The sequence below is a fragment of the Cucumis sativus genome, chromosome 7 (assembly GCF_000004075.3).
Source record: "Cucumis sativus cultivar 9930 chromosome 7, Cucumber_9930_V3, whole genome shotgun sequence".
In the NCBI taxonomy this organism is placed as follows: Eukaryota; Viridiplantae; Streptophyta; class Magnoliopsida; order Cucurbitales; family Cucurbitaceae; genus Cucumis; species Cucumis sativus.
Window position 1 is genome coordinate 17,489,208 of NC_026661.2, and position 17,429 is coordinate 17,506,636.

General features: G+C 29.9%; 2 protein-coding genes across 5 annotated transcripts; both read left to right on the forward strand.

Annotated features, from left to right (window-relative positions):
* Positions 1-2,147: 2,147 nt before the first annotated feature.
* LOC101208010 (heat stress transcription factor A-6b) lies at positions 2,148-5,122 on the forward strand. Of its 4 annotated transcripts, none has more exons than XM_031889188.1 (4): positions 2,148-2,346; positions 2,550-2,857; positions 3,269-4,692; positions 4,771-5,122. In XM_031889188.1, the coding sequence occupies exons 1-3, from the start codon at positions 2,337-2,339 to the stop codon at positions 4,073-4,075; spliced, it is 1,125 nt and encodes a 374-aa protein (XP_031745048.1). In that variant the 5' UTR covers positions 2,148-2,336; the 3' UTR covers positions 4,076-4,692; positions 4,771-5,122. The 4 variants fall into 4 exon arrangements, with proteins under 4 accessions (XP_031745048.1, XP_031745047.1, XP_011659289.1 ...); XM_031889187.1 differs by lacking the exon at positions 2,148-2,346 and having other exon boundaries at positions 2,402-2,857; positions 3,269-4,506; positions 4,607-4,692; XM_011660987.2 differs by lacking the exon at positions 2,148-2,346 and having other exon boundaries at positions 2,402-2,857; positions 3,269-4,500; positions 4,607-4,692.
* Positions 5,123-12,765: 7,643 nt separating this feature from the next.
* LOC101208253 (zinc finger protein BALDIBIS) lies at positions 12,766-16,660 on the forward strand. The gene is made up of 3 exons (XM_011660988.2): positions 12,766-13,595; positions 13,791-14,187; positions 15,572-16,660. Exons 1-3 carry the CDS (start codon positions 13,418-13,420, stop codon positions 16,572-16,574), a joined length of 1,578 nt encoding a protein of 525 aa, XP_011659290.1. The 5' UTR covers positions 12,766-13,417; the 3' UTR covers positions 16,575-16,660.
* The last annotated feature ends 769 nt before the right edge of the window (positions 16,661-17,429 follow it).

Sequence of the window (17,429 nt, forward strand, 5' to 3'; positions counted from 1 at the left end):
CAATAGAAATTAAAAAAATATATCCTTAATTGATAGTATGTGATTTATGAAGTTAATATTTTTTATAAAAAAATGTCTCATCAATTGACATATCTGAATATGTACATATGTACATATACAAGAAGAAAAAAAAAACTTTGAGTTAGTTTGCCATACTCTCTTAATTTGTACATTTTATTCATTCATCAACTCTCTTCCCCAAAAGTTTATGTAAGTTAGTATGATAAACTAATGTAGTATAGTTAATTTACTTTTCTAACCGTTGCAAAATAGAATTATCTAGCAATCATATAACATTTAATTAAGAACTGTTTATGAGTTTAATCTTAAACAACAATTAGGAGGAAAATTAATCAATTTAAAACAAAGATGAAGAAAAAAACTTGTAGCGAAGAAAAAGTCAAGTTATACAAAAAAATGAAAATAAAACACAAATATGTACGTGTTAAAAAACGAGTATTTCAAAATAGTAATATCTTGTTACATTGTTTGTCTTAAACCAAATGAAATTAAATTAAAAAATTCATATTTGACTTATATGAGTTGAATGTACATAGCTTTTGAACTCCTAAAAAATTTGTGGTACAATTCACAAATTTATTATACAAAAAATTAAAATTTAATGTTTACTATCAACACGTGAAATTAACAATTAGATTTAATAAAACAATTCATTTGAAAAAAAAAATGAAGAGCAAGTTAAAACACAAAATCTAAAATTTTACTATTTATTAAAACACAAAATAAACCCATCATACATTTTATTTTAAAAGAGTTAGAAACTAAATAGACTTGATACAAACAAAACCAAACTTTATATAATTGACCTAAATACAAAAGTAGAAAGCTTATGAGGCAATTAAAATGTAACATACAAAAGGATAGGGAGTAATTTGTAATTTGACCTAAATATATAGTTTTTTGTTTTTTGAAGAAATAAAAAAATGAGGAAAATGATAAAATATTCCTATTCTCTCAAAGGTAGTTTTCACAAAAAGAAAAAAAAAAAAAAAAAAAAAGAGGACACCACTGTATCTGACCAATAGAATTTTATCAATTTAGATTGGGACACCCTCCCCTATCTTCGGCCAATTTGAGGTCACTATTTCATAAGACTACGAGCCAACCCCCACTCACATTTCTTCTATTTCCAGAACTTTCCTCCAAAGTCAACTCTTTTCTTTGACCTCATTCTTTTTTTTTCTTTTTTTTTTTTTCCATTTCTAAATCTAAAGAAATGTAAGTGTTTGATGATAGTTTCTTTTTTATTTTTCTTTTAAAGTCAACATGAAAATCACTATCTCTTTTCTTTAATGTTGATAGTGATAGCATATACATTTCACCTCAATTTAGCTTATAATATCAAAACGTGAGATATCAATATTGTTATAAAAGTAATCCAATCCTTGAATTTTTCTTTTCAATTTATTTCCTATATTATCAATAGTTTTTATGTGAAACTAAAATTTAAGAAAATTGCTGAATAAAATCTACAATTTATTTATCTCAATGTTTCTTTTATCTTTTTGGACATTATCCAAAGGAAGGGTCTAGAAAGAACTAAGAACATGTGGCAAAGCAATAAAATAATGAAAAATATTATTTAAATATTAATAAAATTTGAGTGCGTTAATAATATTAAAATAGTATTTAGGATTAAAATATTTGCAACTTGCACAACTGTTGCCTTGCTATTCGAAATTAAGAAATTGGACTTAGGGGCTAAAGAGATAACTAAATTACACGTGGCCTTATTTGAATGCTCCACGTCTTGGCTTCTACTGTTTCTTTAGCATTTCTAGAGTTACTTTAAATCCATGCCACGTAAGCCTCTTCAATTTTTACAACTTTCGTTACTTTTTTCCTCCTCCCTTTGTAATTGTATTGATATGTGTGATCCTTTTAGTTAAATACAAAAAATTAATTTACTTTTAAAATCTTATAAAATATTGAATCCTTTTAATTCAAGTGGTATAATATGTATCAAAAAGGGGAAAAAATAGTTGAGATCAAATTTTGTTTTGTTTTATTATTATATATTTAATAAAAAAACAAAATAAAAAAGTTGCAACCAATGAAAATTTATGGTTATAATATTAATTTATAAAGAAGTATATTATATATAAAGGGACCCTCTTGCCGTATCACAAGGGCATTTGTGTTCACCAATTCATAAGACTGCGAGCCGCAACCCCACTCCCCACCTTCTCCTTTCTCATATCATCCCTCCATTCTTTCTTGAACCTTCCAGAACCTTCATTCCTCTCTCCCTTTCTCACTCTTTCTCTTCTTTCTCTCTCCTCCAACTTGCCCAAGAAACTTCCCTCCATTTTATTATGCTTCAAGGTCTAGAACTTTCCAACTATCTCCTTCCCATTTGGTATTTAAGCAATTGGATTTCATTTTTATTGCTTTCCCAATGGAATATCAGTATCTCCCATCCAACCTTCTCTTTTCTTCTTCTTTTTTTTTTCTCTCTCTTCTTGTTTGTAGATTGAAGTGAATGAAATTTTTTAGGGGGGAATTTGATTTCTACTCGATTGTTGCAGAGATGAATCCTCTGTTTCCAATCAAGGAAGAGTTTCCGGGATCCAGTTCGTCGGATGTCGACGGCGAACGATCGGCTGTTTTGACTCCTCCGGTCCCGATGGAGGGTCTTCACGACGCTGGTCCACCGCCGTTTTTGACTAAAACCTTTGAAATCGTTGATGATTTTAATACTGATCATGTAATTTCTTGGAGCTTTAGTGGGACTAGTTTCATCGTTTGGGATCCCCATTGTTTCTCCACTCAATTGCTTCCGAGATTCTTTAAACATAATAACTTTTCTAGCTTCGTTCGTCAACTTAATACTTACGTAAGTGAATTTCTTAATCCTCCTCCTCTCTTTTGAATTTCCTGTTTTCTATTTTTTTTTTTTCCATTTTCTGGAGTTGCTTGAATTTTGGACCCAAGAGGAAATTTCCTTGCTGCAATACATACCCTTTTTGTCATTCTTTTGGATTTTATGGGTAAGAATGTAATTTCATGATTAGGTGCCAAGTTACTTTTTATATTGCAATGTTCTGGAATCTTCTCTTGGAAAAGGCAAAGATCTGTTCTGTGCCTTTTACCTTCTGAATTGAGAAATCTCAATTGGTTTGATCTTCATCTGATTCTGTGTAATGGGGTTTCCTTTTTGATGGATCAATTTGGAAATTTGTTCATAATAAAGGAAATCAAGAGATGGGGTTTTGTTATTGAAGCTTAATCTTGTAAATTTTTGCAGGGATTTAGAAAGATAGACCCAGATAGATGGGAGTTTGCAAATGAGGGGTTTATCAGGGGCCAAAAGCATCTTCTTAAAAACATAAAGAGAAGAAGAACAACAAGTTATCATCATCATCAAACTCTTCAATCACAAGGAGCTAGTGGAGCTTGTGTAGAAGTTGGTCAATTTGGAGTTGATGCTGAAATGGATCGTTTGAAACGTGATAAACAAGTGCTGATGATGGAGTTAGTGAAGCTAAGGCAAGAGCAACAGAACACAAGAGCTTATCTTCAAGCAATGGAGCAAAGGCTTAGAGGAACTGAAATTAAGCAAAAACAAATGATGAATTTCTTAGCAAGAGCTATGAAAAACCCATCTTTTATTCAGCAGTTAATTCAACAGAAGGAAAAAAGAAAAGAGCTTGAAGAAGCCATAACTAAGAAAAGGAGAAGACCCATTGAACAAGCTGGCCAACATAAGTGTGGTGGTGGTAGTGGAAGAAGATTCTTAGGTGAAGGCTCAAACACTATTAAGATCGAACCATTAGAAAATGATGAATATGGGTTTGGAATAACAGAGCTAGAAGCACTTGCTTTGGAGATGCAAGGGCTTGGCAAAACAAGATATGAAGATGGGGAGGAAGAAGAAGAAGAAGATGAAGAAGATAACGACAATCTACTTCCATCAGAAGATGAAGATAAAGTACTTGATGAAGGGTTTTGGGAAGAATTGTTCAGTGAAAGGTTGGAAGAAGCTAGAAATGAAGATGAACATGTGAATGTTTTGGCTGATAGGTTGGGCTATTTGGGCTCAAGCCCACCATAGAAACTCACAATGAGCTTCATGGTTTGAGTCAAAATGAGTCCCTTTAATGAGTCCCTTTTTGAACACGAAGTTCAAAAAACCAGCTATCCCACTTGGGCCTTTTGGGGGGGTTTTGATCTAAACTAAACCAAAACCCCATTTATAACCTTTTCTCTTGGTTTACATATGGCAGGACAAAGAAGATGAAAAAAAGATCAGTGATATCAACAGGGACACATGATTAAACAAAACATCCTTTCCTCTTCTCTGTTTTTGGCTTAATCTTTCTTTCTAACCCTAAAATAAAATGTTGATGAATTTCCCTTTTACCCCTACAGCGACCACTTCCTCATATTCTCTTCTACTGTGGCTTTGTTAGGTTTGCAGGAATATCTAATCTGGTTGGGACTCAGTTCTGTGTTATTCCTGTTAGTGAGGGCCTCAAGGTTTTGGTTGGTTTCTGTTTTTTCTAATGTACATCTCTTTAAATTTACCCTTTTCCAAGTTCATGTTTTTGTATTTATACTTCCATTTCGATATAAACAAATGTAGATCACTCACACCAAAGCTCTCAATCAAATTGGAAAAGATCTGTTGCTGAATCCCTTGAAGAATCGAATTACAAGCTGTGTTTCGTGGTTAGCAAAACTCCTCTCTTTTTTTGAACTTGCTGGGAACTATGAACCAGTCATTTAATATTTTATATGTTCAATCAGCACTTGGTTCATCATAATCGCCTACAAGCTTATTCCAACCAACATCTGCATATGTTTACCAAAAGGAATCTATCAAGACAAATGCTTTGACTTGTGGTATTTGTGGTGTGATCACAGATCGAGTTTGTTTTTGTTGGATCTGTAATCAAATCTTGGAATATCGATCTGTGACGATACTTAATCTGTCAATAGTGACATGATGATATGACGATGATTAACAGATAAATAATGTCATCGAACTTTGCCCGACATGGTAAAGAAAAATTCGGAAGAATTATGGTTTGACAAAATGGAACAAACGAGATTTTATTGTAAGAGTGATCAAGTTTGTCCATCATCTGTTTTCTTTTTATTTTCTATATGTCATTCATACATCGCTTACTGGGCTTTATATTATCTAAATATAAAAATAAAATGTTTGTTGGTATATGGATTAAAAATAGTGAATTTGACCAAATATTTATAATTAATAATAAATATTATAGTAATAAAAAATTTATCAGTTTTCATAGGGATGGAATTTGAAATTTTATGAATATTTTTATCAATGTCCATCCATTCTACTTTGTTTTCAAAAGTATTTCTAATGTAGTATGGAACATATATTCTTTTGAAAAAGAGTTGGAATTTGTTTGTTTAATTAGCTTTATTCCAATCATTTTTAATATATTTTTTAATTAGCTTCATTCCAATCATTTTTAATATACTTAGGGAGGAAGTCCAAACACATTGGATGGGTACACTGTACATGTATTATGAAACTCTATTGAATGTTATTAGATTTGTAATATTAGTTTGATTGATAAATATCTTAAAATTCAAATGGATATCGTTATAATTAGATTTTATTTAATTATAGACATACTGCTTTCTAGATGAAGGTAACTCTTTACCTTTTATCGAATTGAGTTATATGTGTCTGTTTTGATTTCAGTGTTTCGTGTTTATCTTTGATATTTTGAAAATGTTGTATGGTAAAAAATTAAAAAGTAATCTAAACATTTTTTTAATTAGGATAAATCACGATTAAAAGTAATTATTAGTTTTGAGTTTTGTTTCTTTTCTTTCATCTATAGGAATTTCCAAATTTGAAAGCCAACTCACCACCACCATTCTTCCTCTTCCCTCTGCCTCGTTAAAATTTCCTCAAGGTAGACAACAATTATTCCATCCAAAATTCAACATTTAATACATCAAAAAATCGTCAACTACATTCTCTTTGAAATGATTTCTTTTTCGTTTCGATGGGGCTCAGTCACCGCCACAATGTTAAACAAAAAAGAAAAAAGTAATAGATTATTGTATAAAAGATTTGAATAAAACTGGAAAACAATGTTATAAACTTTAGTAGCATAATATGGGACATGACTGAAAGTATAATGATTGAGTTTTGTTTTATTGGTTGAATTTAGGAATAATGATGATTTATGTGTATGAATATATACATATGATATGTTCACTCTGTTTAGGCAACAGAATGTTAAAAAGACTTTTTGGCTGTCTCACATATTGCCAAAACAATGAAACAGTGCCATATGTTTTGAGACAGGGTGTGTGCCATTTCTCTTACCTCAATTTTCTGTGTTATCTTTATATCATACAATAGTATAATGGGGCCATGTTTCTTAAAGAGTTTACATTTCACAACCCTATCTAACAATATTTGGTCCATATAACTGTTGACGTTTTCATCATTTTTCATGTATGTTCCAGAGTGTATGAAAATAATATTTGAAATGAATTAGATTGCTTAATTTTATCTTGAGTTTTTACTTTTAGTGTAGGTTTTGTGTGTTTTAATCCATTAGCAAGTAGTTAGAAACAACAACAAAATAAGATCTCAGGAAACTTGAAATTTTTGGGATGAGACATATTAATAAACGTTGTTTACAGTGGAGCGTGATCCATGGTTCAAAAGTTATTTGTACTTCTGCTTCGATGATACAACATTCAAAGTCGTGCTAACTAAGTTGTTATTAATATTAAAAATTTAAAAAAGAAAAAAGCAAAATCAAAATAGTTTATGTTTTAAAGTATGTTGATTAAATTTTTAATCAATTATATACTATTTTGTATAGAAAAATTATTTTAAATAACAAAATTGTTGAACATATTTATAAATATAACAAAAATCACTATAACCTTCTCTCATATAAAAATGTTTGTTACATTTGTAAATATCTTGCTATATTTAAAAACAATTTTTTTTTGTTATATTTTTACTAGAAAATATTTTTTTTAAATGTTGTTATATATTTAATTATTTTAAATCTAACTCTTAAACATTCCAAATAAAAAAACAAAAACAGTAGTGTTAAAGAGGTCCCCTGTTGTAGTCATGATCGTTGTCTGGGCCTTTCTGGGCTTTTACATGGGCTTGTAAACCACTAGCCTTTTTGAAGTCAAAACCTTTTTTCTTTTTCCCTACCCTGATTCTCACATATCAATAAAAATAAATAAATAAAGAAAAACACTTGAATGATTAGTAAAAAAATTTTAAAAACGGAAACAGAAATGATAAAACACTTTTTTTCCGTTCTAAAAAAATTTAGTTGGCTTTTAAAAACACAAGTATAGATGATGTTGAAAATAAAGAAATTTATAGCAATATAAACAATATTATTGATCAAATGGGTGTGTTTAATTTATATATATATATATATATATATATATATATATATATATATATATATATATATATATATATAATATTTGTAGGAAGGTTGAAATATAGAGGAAGAAGAGAGAATTGATGTGTAGAATATTATAGGTTTAAGAGAGAAAAGAGAGCAATAAATAAAGAATGGAGCACATAGGAGACATTGACCAAAAACATCCCATGAAGAAGCAGACCCCATGGTTCCCCCAAATCTCAACTCCCTATATTCTATTCTTATTATCTTATTATCTTATTATCTTATTCATTCCCTCTCTCTTTACCTTTTATTCAATTATATCATTTTGGTCCTTCTTTTCCTATTTTCTCCCAAACTATTTTCAATTTCCCAATTCTTTTTACTCAATTTCAAAAACCCTCACTCACCTCTTCTTATTCTTCTATCTAAAATACCACCTTTCAATCACACTACCTACGTACATATGTTCAATTGCAAATGAGTGTTTGTGCGAGGATTGATTATGATTGGCAGAAAATATATAAGTCAAATTATAAAGTATGCACAAGCTAGTAAATTAATGAGTGGAATCAATTAAATTTAGTATTTTATAGGGCAAAGCTAATGGGTCTGTGAGGGAACATGAAAGTTATTGTAAATACCAAATCCATGAGAGAATTGGAACAACTTTCAGCTTTAAATAACAAAATAAACAAAAATAGATTTTCTAAACAAAACATTTAAAACGATATTATTTATTTTAAAAGGAATGATTATAAAACAAAGACTTTATGTTGCTACAAAAACAATTTTTTTTTTATAAAAAAAATAGAATAATTACCAAATAAACACATAGCTAATAGGTTTACCAACAGCTAATAAATCATAATCAACCTAAAATAAGTTTAAAATAATAGTTAAAAAGAGAATAGTTTATAAATATGATTAAAATAATGATATATATAAATCAACTAGTAGTACACAATTATAATCAATGCATGTCTAGGTTAATCAATGATTGCTGTGATTACAGTGAAAACATATTTAGATTTCCTGTTTATCATTTGCATAACCAAATGATTATCACATTGATTTAAGTTTAGAAAACATGAAATAATTTACAATTAATTAGTTTTAACGAATGGTAAACTTCCTGTAAGAATAATATATATCTTTAAATAAATATACGCCTTACTACTAATTAATTTACAAAACTAATTGAGCACAAAATGGACATGGGAATGTTTTATTAGGTCCAAAAGTTAATTTTATGTGTTAAAGTTCCAGAGACCTATCAAACGTTTAGCAATGTGTTAACATATAACTCAATTCAACATATTTCTGAAGTTTATAAACTATTGGACATAAAAAACTCATTATTGTTAATAAAACTTGACTTTAATATCCACGTGTCTCCAAACTTATTGTTAATGTTTTTTCCAGAAATTTTACATTACATAGCAATTAGTGCTTTAACTATAAATTTTGGAAACATATGTTACTGTATTTTTTTAACCTATTCAAACAATTAAAATTAAGTTCAAAATTTACTAAAAATATTAAAATTAAAATTTAGAGACTATATATACTAAAATTAAACAAACTTTAAATTCTTTTTAGGAATTATATTGTTGGAATATGAAAAATTATGGAGCAATGATAAAATATTTAATTTATGGCAATTCAGCCATGTAAGTTATTGAGATGGATTGATTGATAATATAAGATAAGGGCTTATTTATAAGGGTAGTGAACACAAATTACATAAATTTAGAGGACTGAACATAAAGAGATATAAATTAAGGGGGGGAAAAGAATGGAAAAATGGAAAATAGAGTTAAATATATGGGTTTAAAAGAAAGAAAAGAAAAGAAGAAAAAACTTAGATGGCAGAATCTTGTAATAGGAGAACCCGTGAATAAGGAGTGACCCACACACCCACCTATTTATAAATATGATAAAATAATTTTGTTTTAATTTTTTTTTAAAAAAAATTAAAAGGTAAAAAAAGAAAAAAAATTAGGAGTGAAAAATAGGGTATTAGGAAGTTGATGAGTCAAAATATGTATGTTGGTCATGTGCATTCCAATTTCTCTTTCTTTTTTCTCTCCAAAAAGGTAACTGTTACAAGAGAGTGGCAGAGAATCTAGGGTTCGTTTTTTGTAATTTCTTTCTCTTTCTCTTTATTTTATTTCTTAATTACCATTATCTAATTAACCATATAATTTGGAACATCATACACATTTTAACTTCAAAGCCTTTGTTTAGTATTACTAATTATTAATCTCCTTTCAAATTTCAATTAGACATCAAACTAATCCTGTTTATGTGTTCAGTTAAGTTGTGAACTAACCTCTCTTTCTTTACTCTCTTCATCACTTTCTTGCATGCTCAAGTACTGTATACTTCCCTTCCCTCTTTTAGTTATCTTTTGTAATCTGTCATCAATTTGAATCTTGTATAGATAATGAGTTATACTACATTATATATATAAAAAATAATACTTCTTAATTCTTCCAAATTGCAAAATATAAAATTAATTAACACATTGATTTTGAAAGTCACAATAATCTTAATTTTTATATCTCTAACATTAAAATTTTAACGAAAACGTTATAGCTAGGTTTGAATTTTGAATGTGTCTTAAAAACAACAGATAAATATACAAAATTTTCTTTAAGTAGGAAAAATGAAATCAATCTATGTGTCAGTACTCATCTACTAAACAACCTTTGACAATGGGACAAAAGTAATTTCCCATCCCAACAAAGGATAATGTTTTGTACTATAACCAAACACATATAGATAACAAAAGTGTTTTTTTTTTTAATGGAGAATATTTTTTTTGAAAGGCTCTTTCTTTCTCTCTCTCTCTCTCTCTCTCTCTCTCTCTCTTCTTTTTTTTTTTCCCCTTTTTTCCCCCTAAGGTAAGTTACGTGCGTAGATTGGGATCTCTTTTTTTAAATTTCTTTCATATATACACATTAAAAGGTGAATAAATGAAGCATAAATCTCATCTTATAAAAAACAAAAGACAAAGAAATAAAGAAAGGTTGGGGAATATCCCCTTAAAAGTCCTACAAATGAAATATCAAAGAAATTAACTCACACATAGGATTCTTGAGGATATTTAAGGGCAACCATAAGATATAGAAAAATAATATGATGGGTCCCTTTTGGCAAACTCAAAACAGAATCCTTTGAAATCTTTATTTCTTCACATAATCTCTTCTAAATTTGCATGTTCTTTGCCATGTTTTAGGCCATGCATGCAATTAGGAAAAAAAAACCCTTTGAATTTGGCTTAACGTCAAAAGACAACCCTACCCTTTGATAAAGGTGGAATTTGAACCCAACTTTTGGCTCAATAGTATGATAAATGGGGGAGGGGGTAAAATGGAGAATTTGTGTGGTTAAATAGTCCCATTTGCCTTTAGGTTTAGGTTTGGAATAAAGAAAGTTGAGAAAAGGAAAGAAGAAGAGGCCTGCAATCCTCCCTCCTTGGTGGGGTTTGCTCCATTGCTTTCACTGCTACATTCCCTTTTAAATTTTTCTTCCTAATATATATAATGTTAAAATATCATTTTGGTCTCCGACATTAAAGTTTGTTTAATTTAGTCGTTGTAATTTTAATGGATCAATTTAATAAATCTTAAATTTATGGTCAATTGTTAATCTATTATTGTTGCTTTTTTTTTAATTTATCTTTGTGTTATCTATTAGTAATATTTGTAATTTTTTAAATTAAAATCTAGACCATAGTAATTTTGAAAAATAAATTTAAGATGGGTTGAAAATATTATTACTATCATGATGACAAAAATTATATTTTAATCATATACGTAACTTCAATTCAATATTTAATTAAAGAGATTGGGAAAAAGAAATTAGAAAACCCAATATTACCCTAAAAAAGAGAGAGATAATAATTGTGCATATAGGAGAAAGTAGGATTTGCATATTTCACCTCAAAATCATTGCAATTGGGAGTTGGACTTTTGGGAGAGAAAACCTAATGAAAATAAAATGATTTCATATGAAAAGTAAAAAGCTCAAAGAGAGATGTGTTAAAAGGGATTAGGGTTATAGAGTAAAAGAAAATGATAAAATTGTAAAGATAATATAATTATTGATATCATTAAAGAAACAGTGGCAAAGGGGAAAAGAAAAAAGGTATAATAATCTTTGAAGAGTGAAGTGAAGTGGGAGAGTCAATCAATGAATCAATCATGTTAGGTTTGTGGGGTTTTTATTGCAAAAAAAGGGGTTAAGAGAGAGTGTGAGTGTTATTATAGGTCTCTCCTTTGTCTTTCACCCTTTTCATAAAATAAATGAAATCAAACAAAATTAAGTTAAAAACTGCTATTTGTATTTGAACTCTAATAGTATTCCAACTTCTTTTGTTCTTCATCCTAAATTTTTTCATTCCTACGCTACTATCTAGAGATTTAAATAAACTTGTTCATAAGAACTCATCTTAAATTTTTTCATTCCTACACTACTATCTAGAGATTTAAATACACTTGTTGAAATGAAACTTTCATACTATTTAGTAGTATTAGGAAACTTTCTCTCACCTATTAGTTAAATTTTTTTTTAATACTATATAGTATGAGAATATTTGTCAAAAAAACGTATAATATTATTATTGTACGAAAATTTTAATGTTTTAGATTCTACTTAGTGTACTAAATCACATCTGTTATGTAACCATGCTATGATCTCTTGTATTTCTTTAAATTGAGGATGACTATTTTAGTCTCTTTTGATGTCTTATTACATTTGATTAACTTTGAACTTTTCTCTTGTCGTTCTAGATTTTAGATATATAATTAATGAGTGTGTTATCTATATATCATATTGGATTCGGATTCACTTATAATTAAATTCTCCCTCCAGTGGTATATGATTCAAAAAAGGGGGAAATTTAGTCTCTTGACCTTCTTCCCTTTCTCTCTCCTTTTAATATTATCATTCTATTATTCAAATCAATAATATATACCCTTTTGAGTTTGGGTATTTTATTACAAGAACAAGACAAAAAGTAGCCAAAGTCATAAGGTGAAAAAAGAAAGAGAATTAATTATCAAAAGGAAATGGTTTTTAGTAGCTGGATTAATGTAAAATAAAATAGAAAAGTAATCATCCTCATCAAGTGGCTTTGAGAAACACACAAAAAAGAAAAAAAAAAGAAAAAAAAAGTTTTTTTTGAGAAACTTGGGTTAGGTCTTTTTGGGTTGAAGCTTTGCTATGCATATTCTTCACTTTCTCTACTCTCTCTCTCTCTCTCTCCTTTGAAGAATTTCTTTTTTCTTTTTTCTTTTTAACTTTTTTAGTATTTTTCTAGCCTTTTTCCCATTTGGGTCTCCTTTTTAATTCTCTCATTCTCTCTTCTCTTTCACTTCAATTTTCATCATCATCACTCTCTTTCTTCTTCCCATTATATTTTTCTCTCCATTGAAGAAACCATATTATAAGCCATTGATATTTCTCTTGAAAGAGCTCTCCAATTCTTGGAGGGTTATTGAAGAACAACAAGAGAGAGAAAGAGATAGTGACTAATTTTGAAGTTTTTTTTGTTTTGTTTTTTTAAATGTTATTCTCTTTGTTTCTCCTTTGAAACCAAAATTCTCATATGAGATGATGATGGTGATGATGATGAAGGCTTTCAATCCTTGTTGTGGCTAATTCAATTGGATATTCCAAAGCCAAAGAGATTATCATTTAGGATTCTTTCCTCTTTTTTTTTTCTTTTCTTTTCGTTTTTTTTTTTTTTGGAACTTAGGCTTTTCTTGTATTAATATCTCTCTCTATTTCTCTATTTGTGAGAAAAGGGTTTGAATTTTAATACCTACAATACATAAAACTCTCTCAAACCCTAAACAAACAAACAAAAAAAAAGAGATCAGATTGATTTATCAGTTTTTGGTATTTTTGTTGTTTTTATCTTTGTTGGAGTTTTCTTCAAAGGCATTTCATTTCACCCCTCAAACAAAAAAAAAAAAAAAAAAAAAAGAAGGAATTTTGGTAATATGTTTGCTGCAACAATGTCCAATTCAACTTCTTTGTCTGAAGAAGCTGCTAGTGTCTCTTCTACCACAAGAATCCACCCTGATTTCACTTCCTTAAACCCTCTCCTCCCATCTTTTTCTGATATTCATCACCCTCCACAAAAACCCAAGAAGAAACGAAGCCTTCCCGGTAACCCAGGTACGACAAATTTCTCAATAATCAACGTTTCTGTATTTTATTTCCTGTTTCTTGTTTTTTATTCTATAATAACAAAACAAGAAAAGCTCAAATTTAAAACCACAAGAAACAGTTACCAAAAGCAGATGATTATGTTATGTGCGTGTATGTTTTTTTTTTCTTTTCAAGATTAAGGATTTTGAGAATTGTTTGCAGACCCGGATGCAGATGTGATAGCGCTTTCGCCGAAAACACTACTAGCAACCAATAGGTTTGTGTGTGAGATTTGCAACAAGGGTTTTCAAAGGGATCAAAATTTACAATTACATAGGAGAGGACACAATTTGCCATGGAAATTGAAGCAAAGAAACAACAAAGAAGTGAAGAAAAAAGCCTATGTTTGTCCAGAACCAAGTTGTGTTCATCATCATCCTTCAAGAGCCTTAGGAGATCTCACAGGAATTAAAAAACATTACTGCAGAAAACATGGTGAAAAGAAATGGAAATGTGATAAATGTTCCAAAGTTTATGCTGTTCAATCTGATTGGAAAGCTCACTCCAAAACTTGTGGCACTAGAGAATATAGATGTGATTGTGGAACCCTTTTCTCCAGGTATATAGTTCCAACCTCCCATCTCGATAGAAATAATACATTTAAATTATTGTTGAGTTATGTTTGATACTCTACCCAAAAGGATTGGTCTTTTGTTTTGAATGGGAACTCTTTCATGTCTTTAATTTTGGCAAAATTTTCAAAAATTAATTTCATTATATCTTTTACTAAAATGGGTAACCCTACATTTCTTTGAGTTCCCATCCATTTTTGGGGGGTAAAATGAAGTTTTTAAATATATATTTAGTTTGTATACGGTGTAGATTTATGGGAAATTTATGAAAACTTGGATTTTAAAAAATGTTTTTCTTTTGTAGGGTTTCAACTTTGAATTAAGGGTTTGTGTGTGATTCATGAATTCATTCATTTTTATTTTTTTTCAATTTCGAGATCCATAGTACAAACTTTCATGAGTAAAATTGGTGAGTTTTGGACAGAAATTTGACTGAATTGATGGTGAAGAATTGGGATGAATGATGTTTAAGGATAATATTGATCCGTGACTACTTTGTATTATTAATTATTTTGAGAGAGAGAGAGACAGATATTGTGTTCATAATAATTATTTTACTTGCACACAGCTCTGAAATTCTGAACCCTTTCATCATTATGAAAACTGCAAGAAAATCTGATATTTCATCAGTTCCTGATTCCCTTTTTATTTATTTATTTTATATATATATACATTTTGTTATTTGTCTCCTATTGATCTTATCTCCCTATTTTCTTTTCCTATTTTGATTCATAGAAGTAGAAAATAGAAACATTAAAAAGAAAAAAAGATTTAGACAATAATTTTAGAGAGACTTGTTTTTGTGTGAATGAAAATGAATACATTTTACTCACTGTTCTTTGTTTGCATGCATGTACTACAGTACTACACTAAAGGAAAATCAATCAATAAATAAAATAAAAGTCTTCCAAAGCATACTGATTTGTGGGTTTCTTTTTCTTTTTTTTTTTGGGCAGTCGTCTCTTTTTATTTTGACCAAAAGAGAGCTTTTTTTTTTTTTTTTTTCCATTTAGAAACCATGTGTTCTGCTTTTTGGGTCAATGTGAGATTTTTATGAACATCGTATGAATCTTCTTGAGCTCTCTTCACCAAAGTCCCACCATTTATATTTATGAAAAAGAAAAAAACAACGATCTAATTTTGTTGAAATTATAACCATTTTCTTTTCATGCAATAACACAATTACTTTTCAACAAACACTCTTTTTTTGGGTGGAAAATTGAATTGTCACATGAGAGATTTGATTATATATGTGTCTTTTTTCTTTTGCTTTTTTTTTTCTTTCCTATCATATTCTTTCTTTTCAATTTCAACTGTTTTTGGTGAAATCTCTCTAATCATTTGCATGGGTAATATATTCTATATGTGTAGGAAGGATAGCTTCATAACCCATAGAGCTTTTTGTGATGCACTGGCGGAAGAAAGTGCAAGGCTTTCAGCTAACCAATTGGCCATGGCGGCTGCCGTGGCAGCTGCCGCCGTCTCGGGTGCCACTGACGTCAACATAAACTCGTCCTCAGCCACTGCCGCGGTGCAATCTCTTTTTCCCTATGGTAATCATCATCATCAATACTCGAGTCCATCATTGTCATCATTGCCAATGGCATCGCAAACCCACGTGTCTTTAAACCCTTGGGAGCATCATCAAAACCCTAATAACCCTAATCACAACCTCCAAATCATTAAGCCAGAGGATTCAAATTCTCATCCTCCACATAATTCTCATAATTTTCACCAAATTCCAAATTTTGCCCTCTCCAATTCCGCCTCATCCAACAACAACAACAACAACCCTTTTGGTCTAATTCAAGAGCATCAACACCACCATCAACAACAACAAAAGGTACCCTCATCCTCCACCTCTTCCATGATAACTTCGCCATTTAGAAACCTCCACGTGTCAGTTCACCAAGGATCAAATGCTGCCACGTCAGCACACCTATCAGCCACTGCCCTACTCCAAAAGGCAGCAACAGTTGGCGTTAGCGCTTCAAAATCCGGTCACCATCAGGCCGAGTCAGCGGGCCATATAACTCACTTCAACATGCCCAACATACCCGAGTTCGGCCCTCCCAATCACATCGACTCACTGAGTCAACTTGGTCCCGACTACGCAACCTGGCAGAAGACTGACCGGCTGACCAGAGACTTTCTGGGTCTGACCGGTGATGGGAACGGCGGTGCTGGTGGTGGATCCGCGGGTGATGGAGTGGTGCAGGTTAGCATGAGCGTGAAGGATATGTTAAGTTACGCAGGTGGATTGGAGATGTTTAAGCGTCACAACAACAACAACAATAACACTAATAACAATAATAATAGCAATAATTTTGGATATGGTGAGCCACCTGCCAATGAAGCTTGGGGAGACTGTTGAATGAAACGCTGTCGTTTCACTAGAGAAATATATATATAATATATATATATATATATATTTTAAAACAATTATTAGTCACTTTCCAATGTTTTTATTTCCAAATTCTCTCTCTCACTCCTTTTTTTTCTTTTTTGTTTTTGAAGTTATTAAATATTAATGAATTTTTTTGGTGTTTTACTTTGATCGTGTTATGTTTTTGCCATTATTTCCCACGTTTTGTATATATATATATATATGTTTTTTGTATGACTTATTTTTTAATCTCTATAGAAACTTTGTATCACAAGTCTTTGACTCCCTAAATCTTTTGTACAATACATTTAAAAACAATGGCCTTTTGTAGTATATTTGATAAGGTCTATTGTCTATGGTATAACATTGCATTTTGAGAACTCAATAACTTGAAATTAGTATTGAATACAATATAATCAAATCTTCATATTTATAAGCACTAAAATCAATAATACACTTTCTCAAAAAATAATAAAATATATCGATTTATATTTATATTTTAATATTGATTTTGAAGTGTTAGATTACAATATATGTTAAATAATATTTTATTACTATTAAATTTTAGCTTTGATATAGTGGTTGTACCCCTTTTTAAAACTCCAAAGTAGTATTGGGTTCAAGTCTTATCTACTACAATTATGTTTTTTTGTTATATAATGCCCCCACATATGATTTCTAGATCCATTTAATTTTTTTAGAAAAAGATACGAAAAATATCCGTTTAAACTTTGAACTACTGATTGTATCAAAACTTTGAATTTTTATAAATGTATCAATTTTACATTAGTTTATCAACTATTTTTTTGTCTAGAAAACAATTCGTGTGAAAATAACAATTGA

Excerpts from the sequence above, each read along its gene's own strand:
- LOC101208253 (XM_011660988.2), top strand. The coding sequence starts at position 13,418 with ATGTTTGCTGCAACAATGTCCAATTCAACTTCTTTGTCTGAAGAAGCT. Across the intron at positions 13,596-13,790 it reads AAGCCTTCCCGGTAACCCAG|ACCCGGATGCAGATGTGATA; the intron begins GTACGACAAATT and ends AATTGTTTGCAG. Across the intron at positions 14,188-15,571 it reads TGTGGAACCCTTTTCTCCAG|GAAGGATAGCTTCATAACCC; the intron begins GTATATAGTTCC and ends CTATATGTGTAG.
- LOC101208010 (XM_031889186.1), top strand. The coding sequence starts at position 2,504 with ATGAAATTTTTTAGGGGGGAATTTGATTTCTACTCGATTGTTGCAGAG. Across the intron at positions 2,858-3,268 it reads TTCGTCAACTTAATACTTAC|GGATTTAGAAAGATAGACCC; the intron begins GTAAGTGAATTT and ends AAATTTTTGCAG.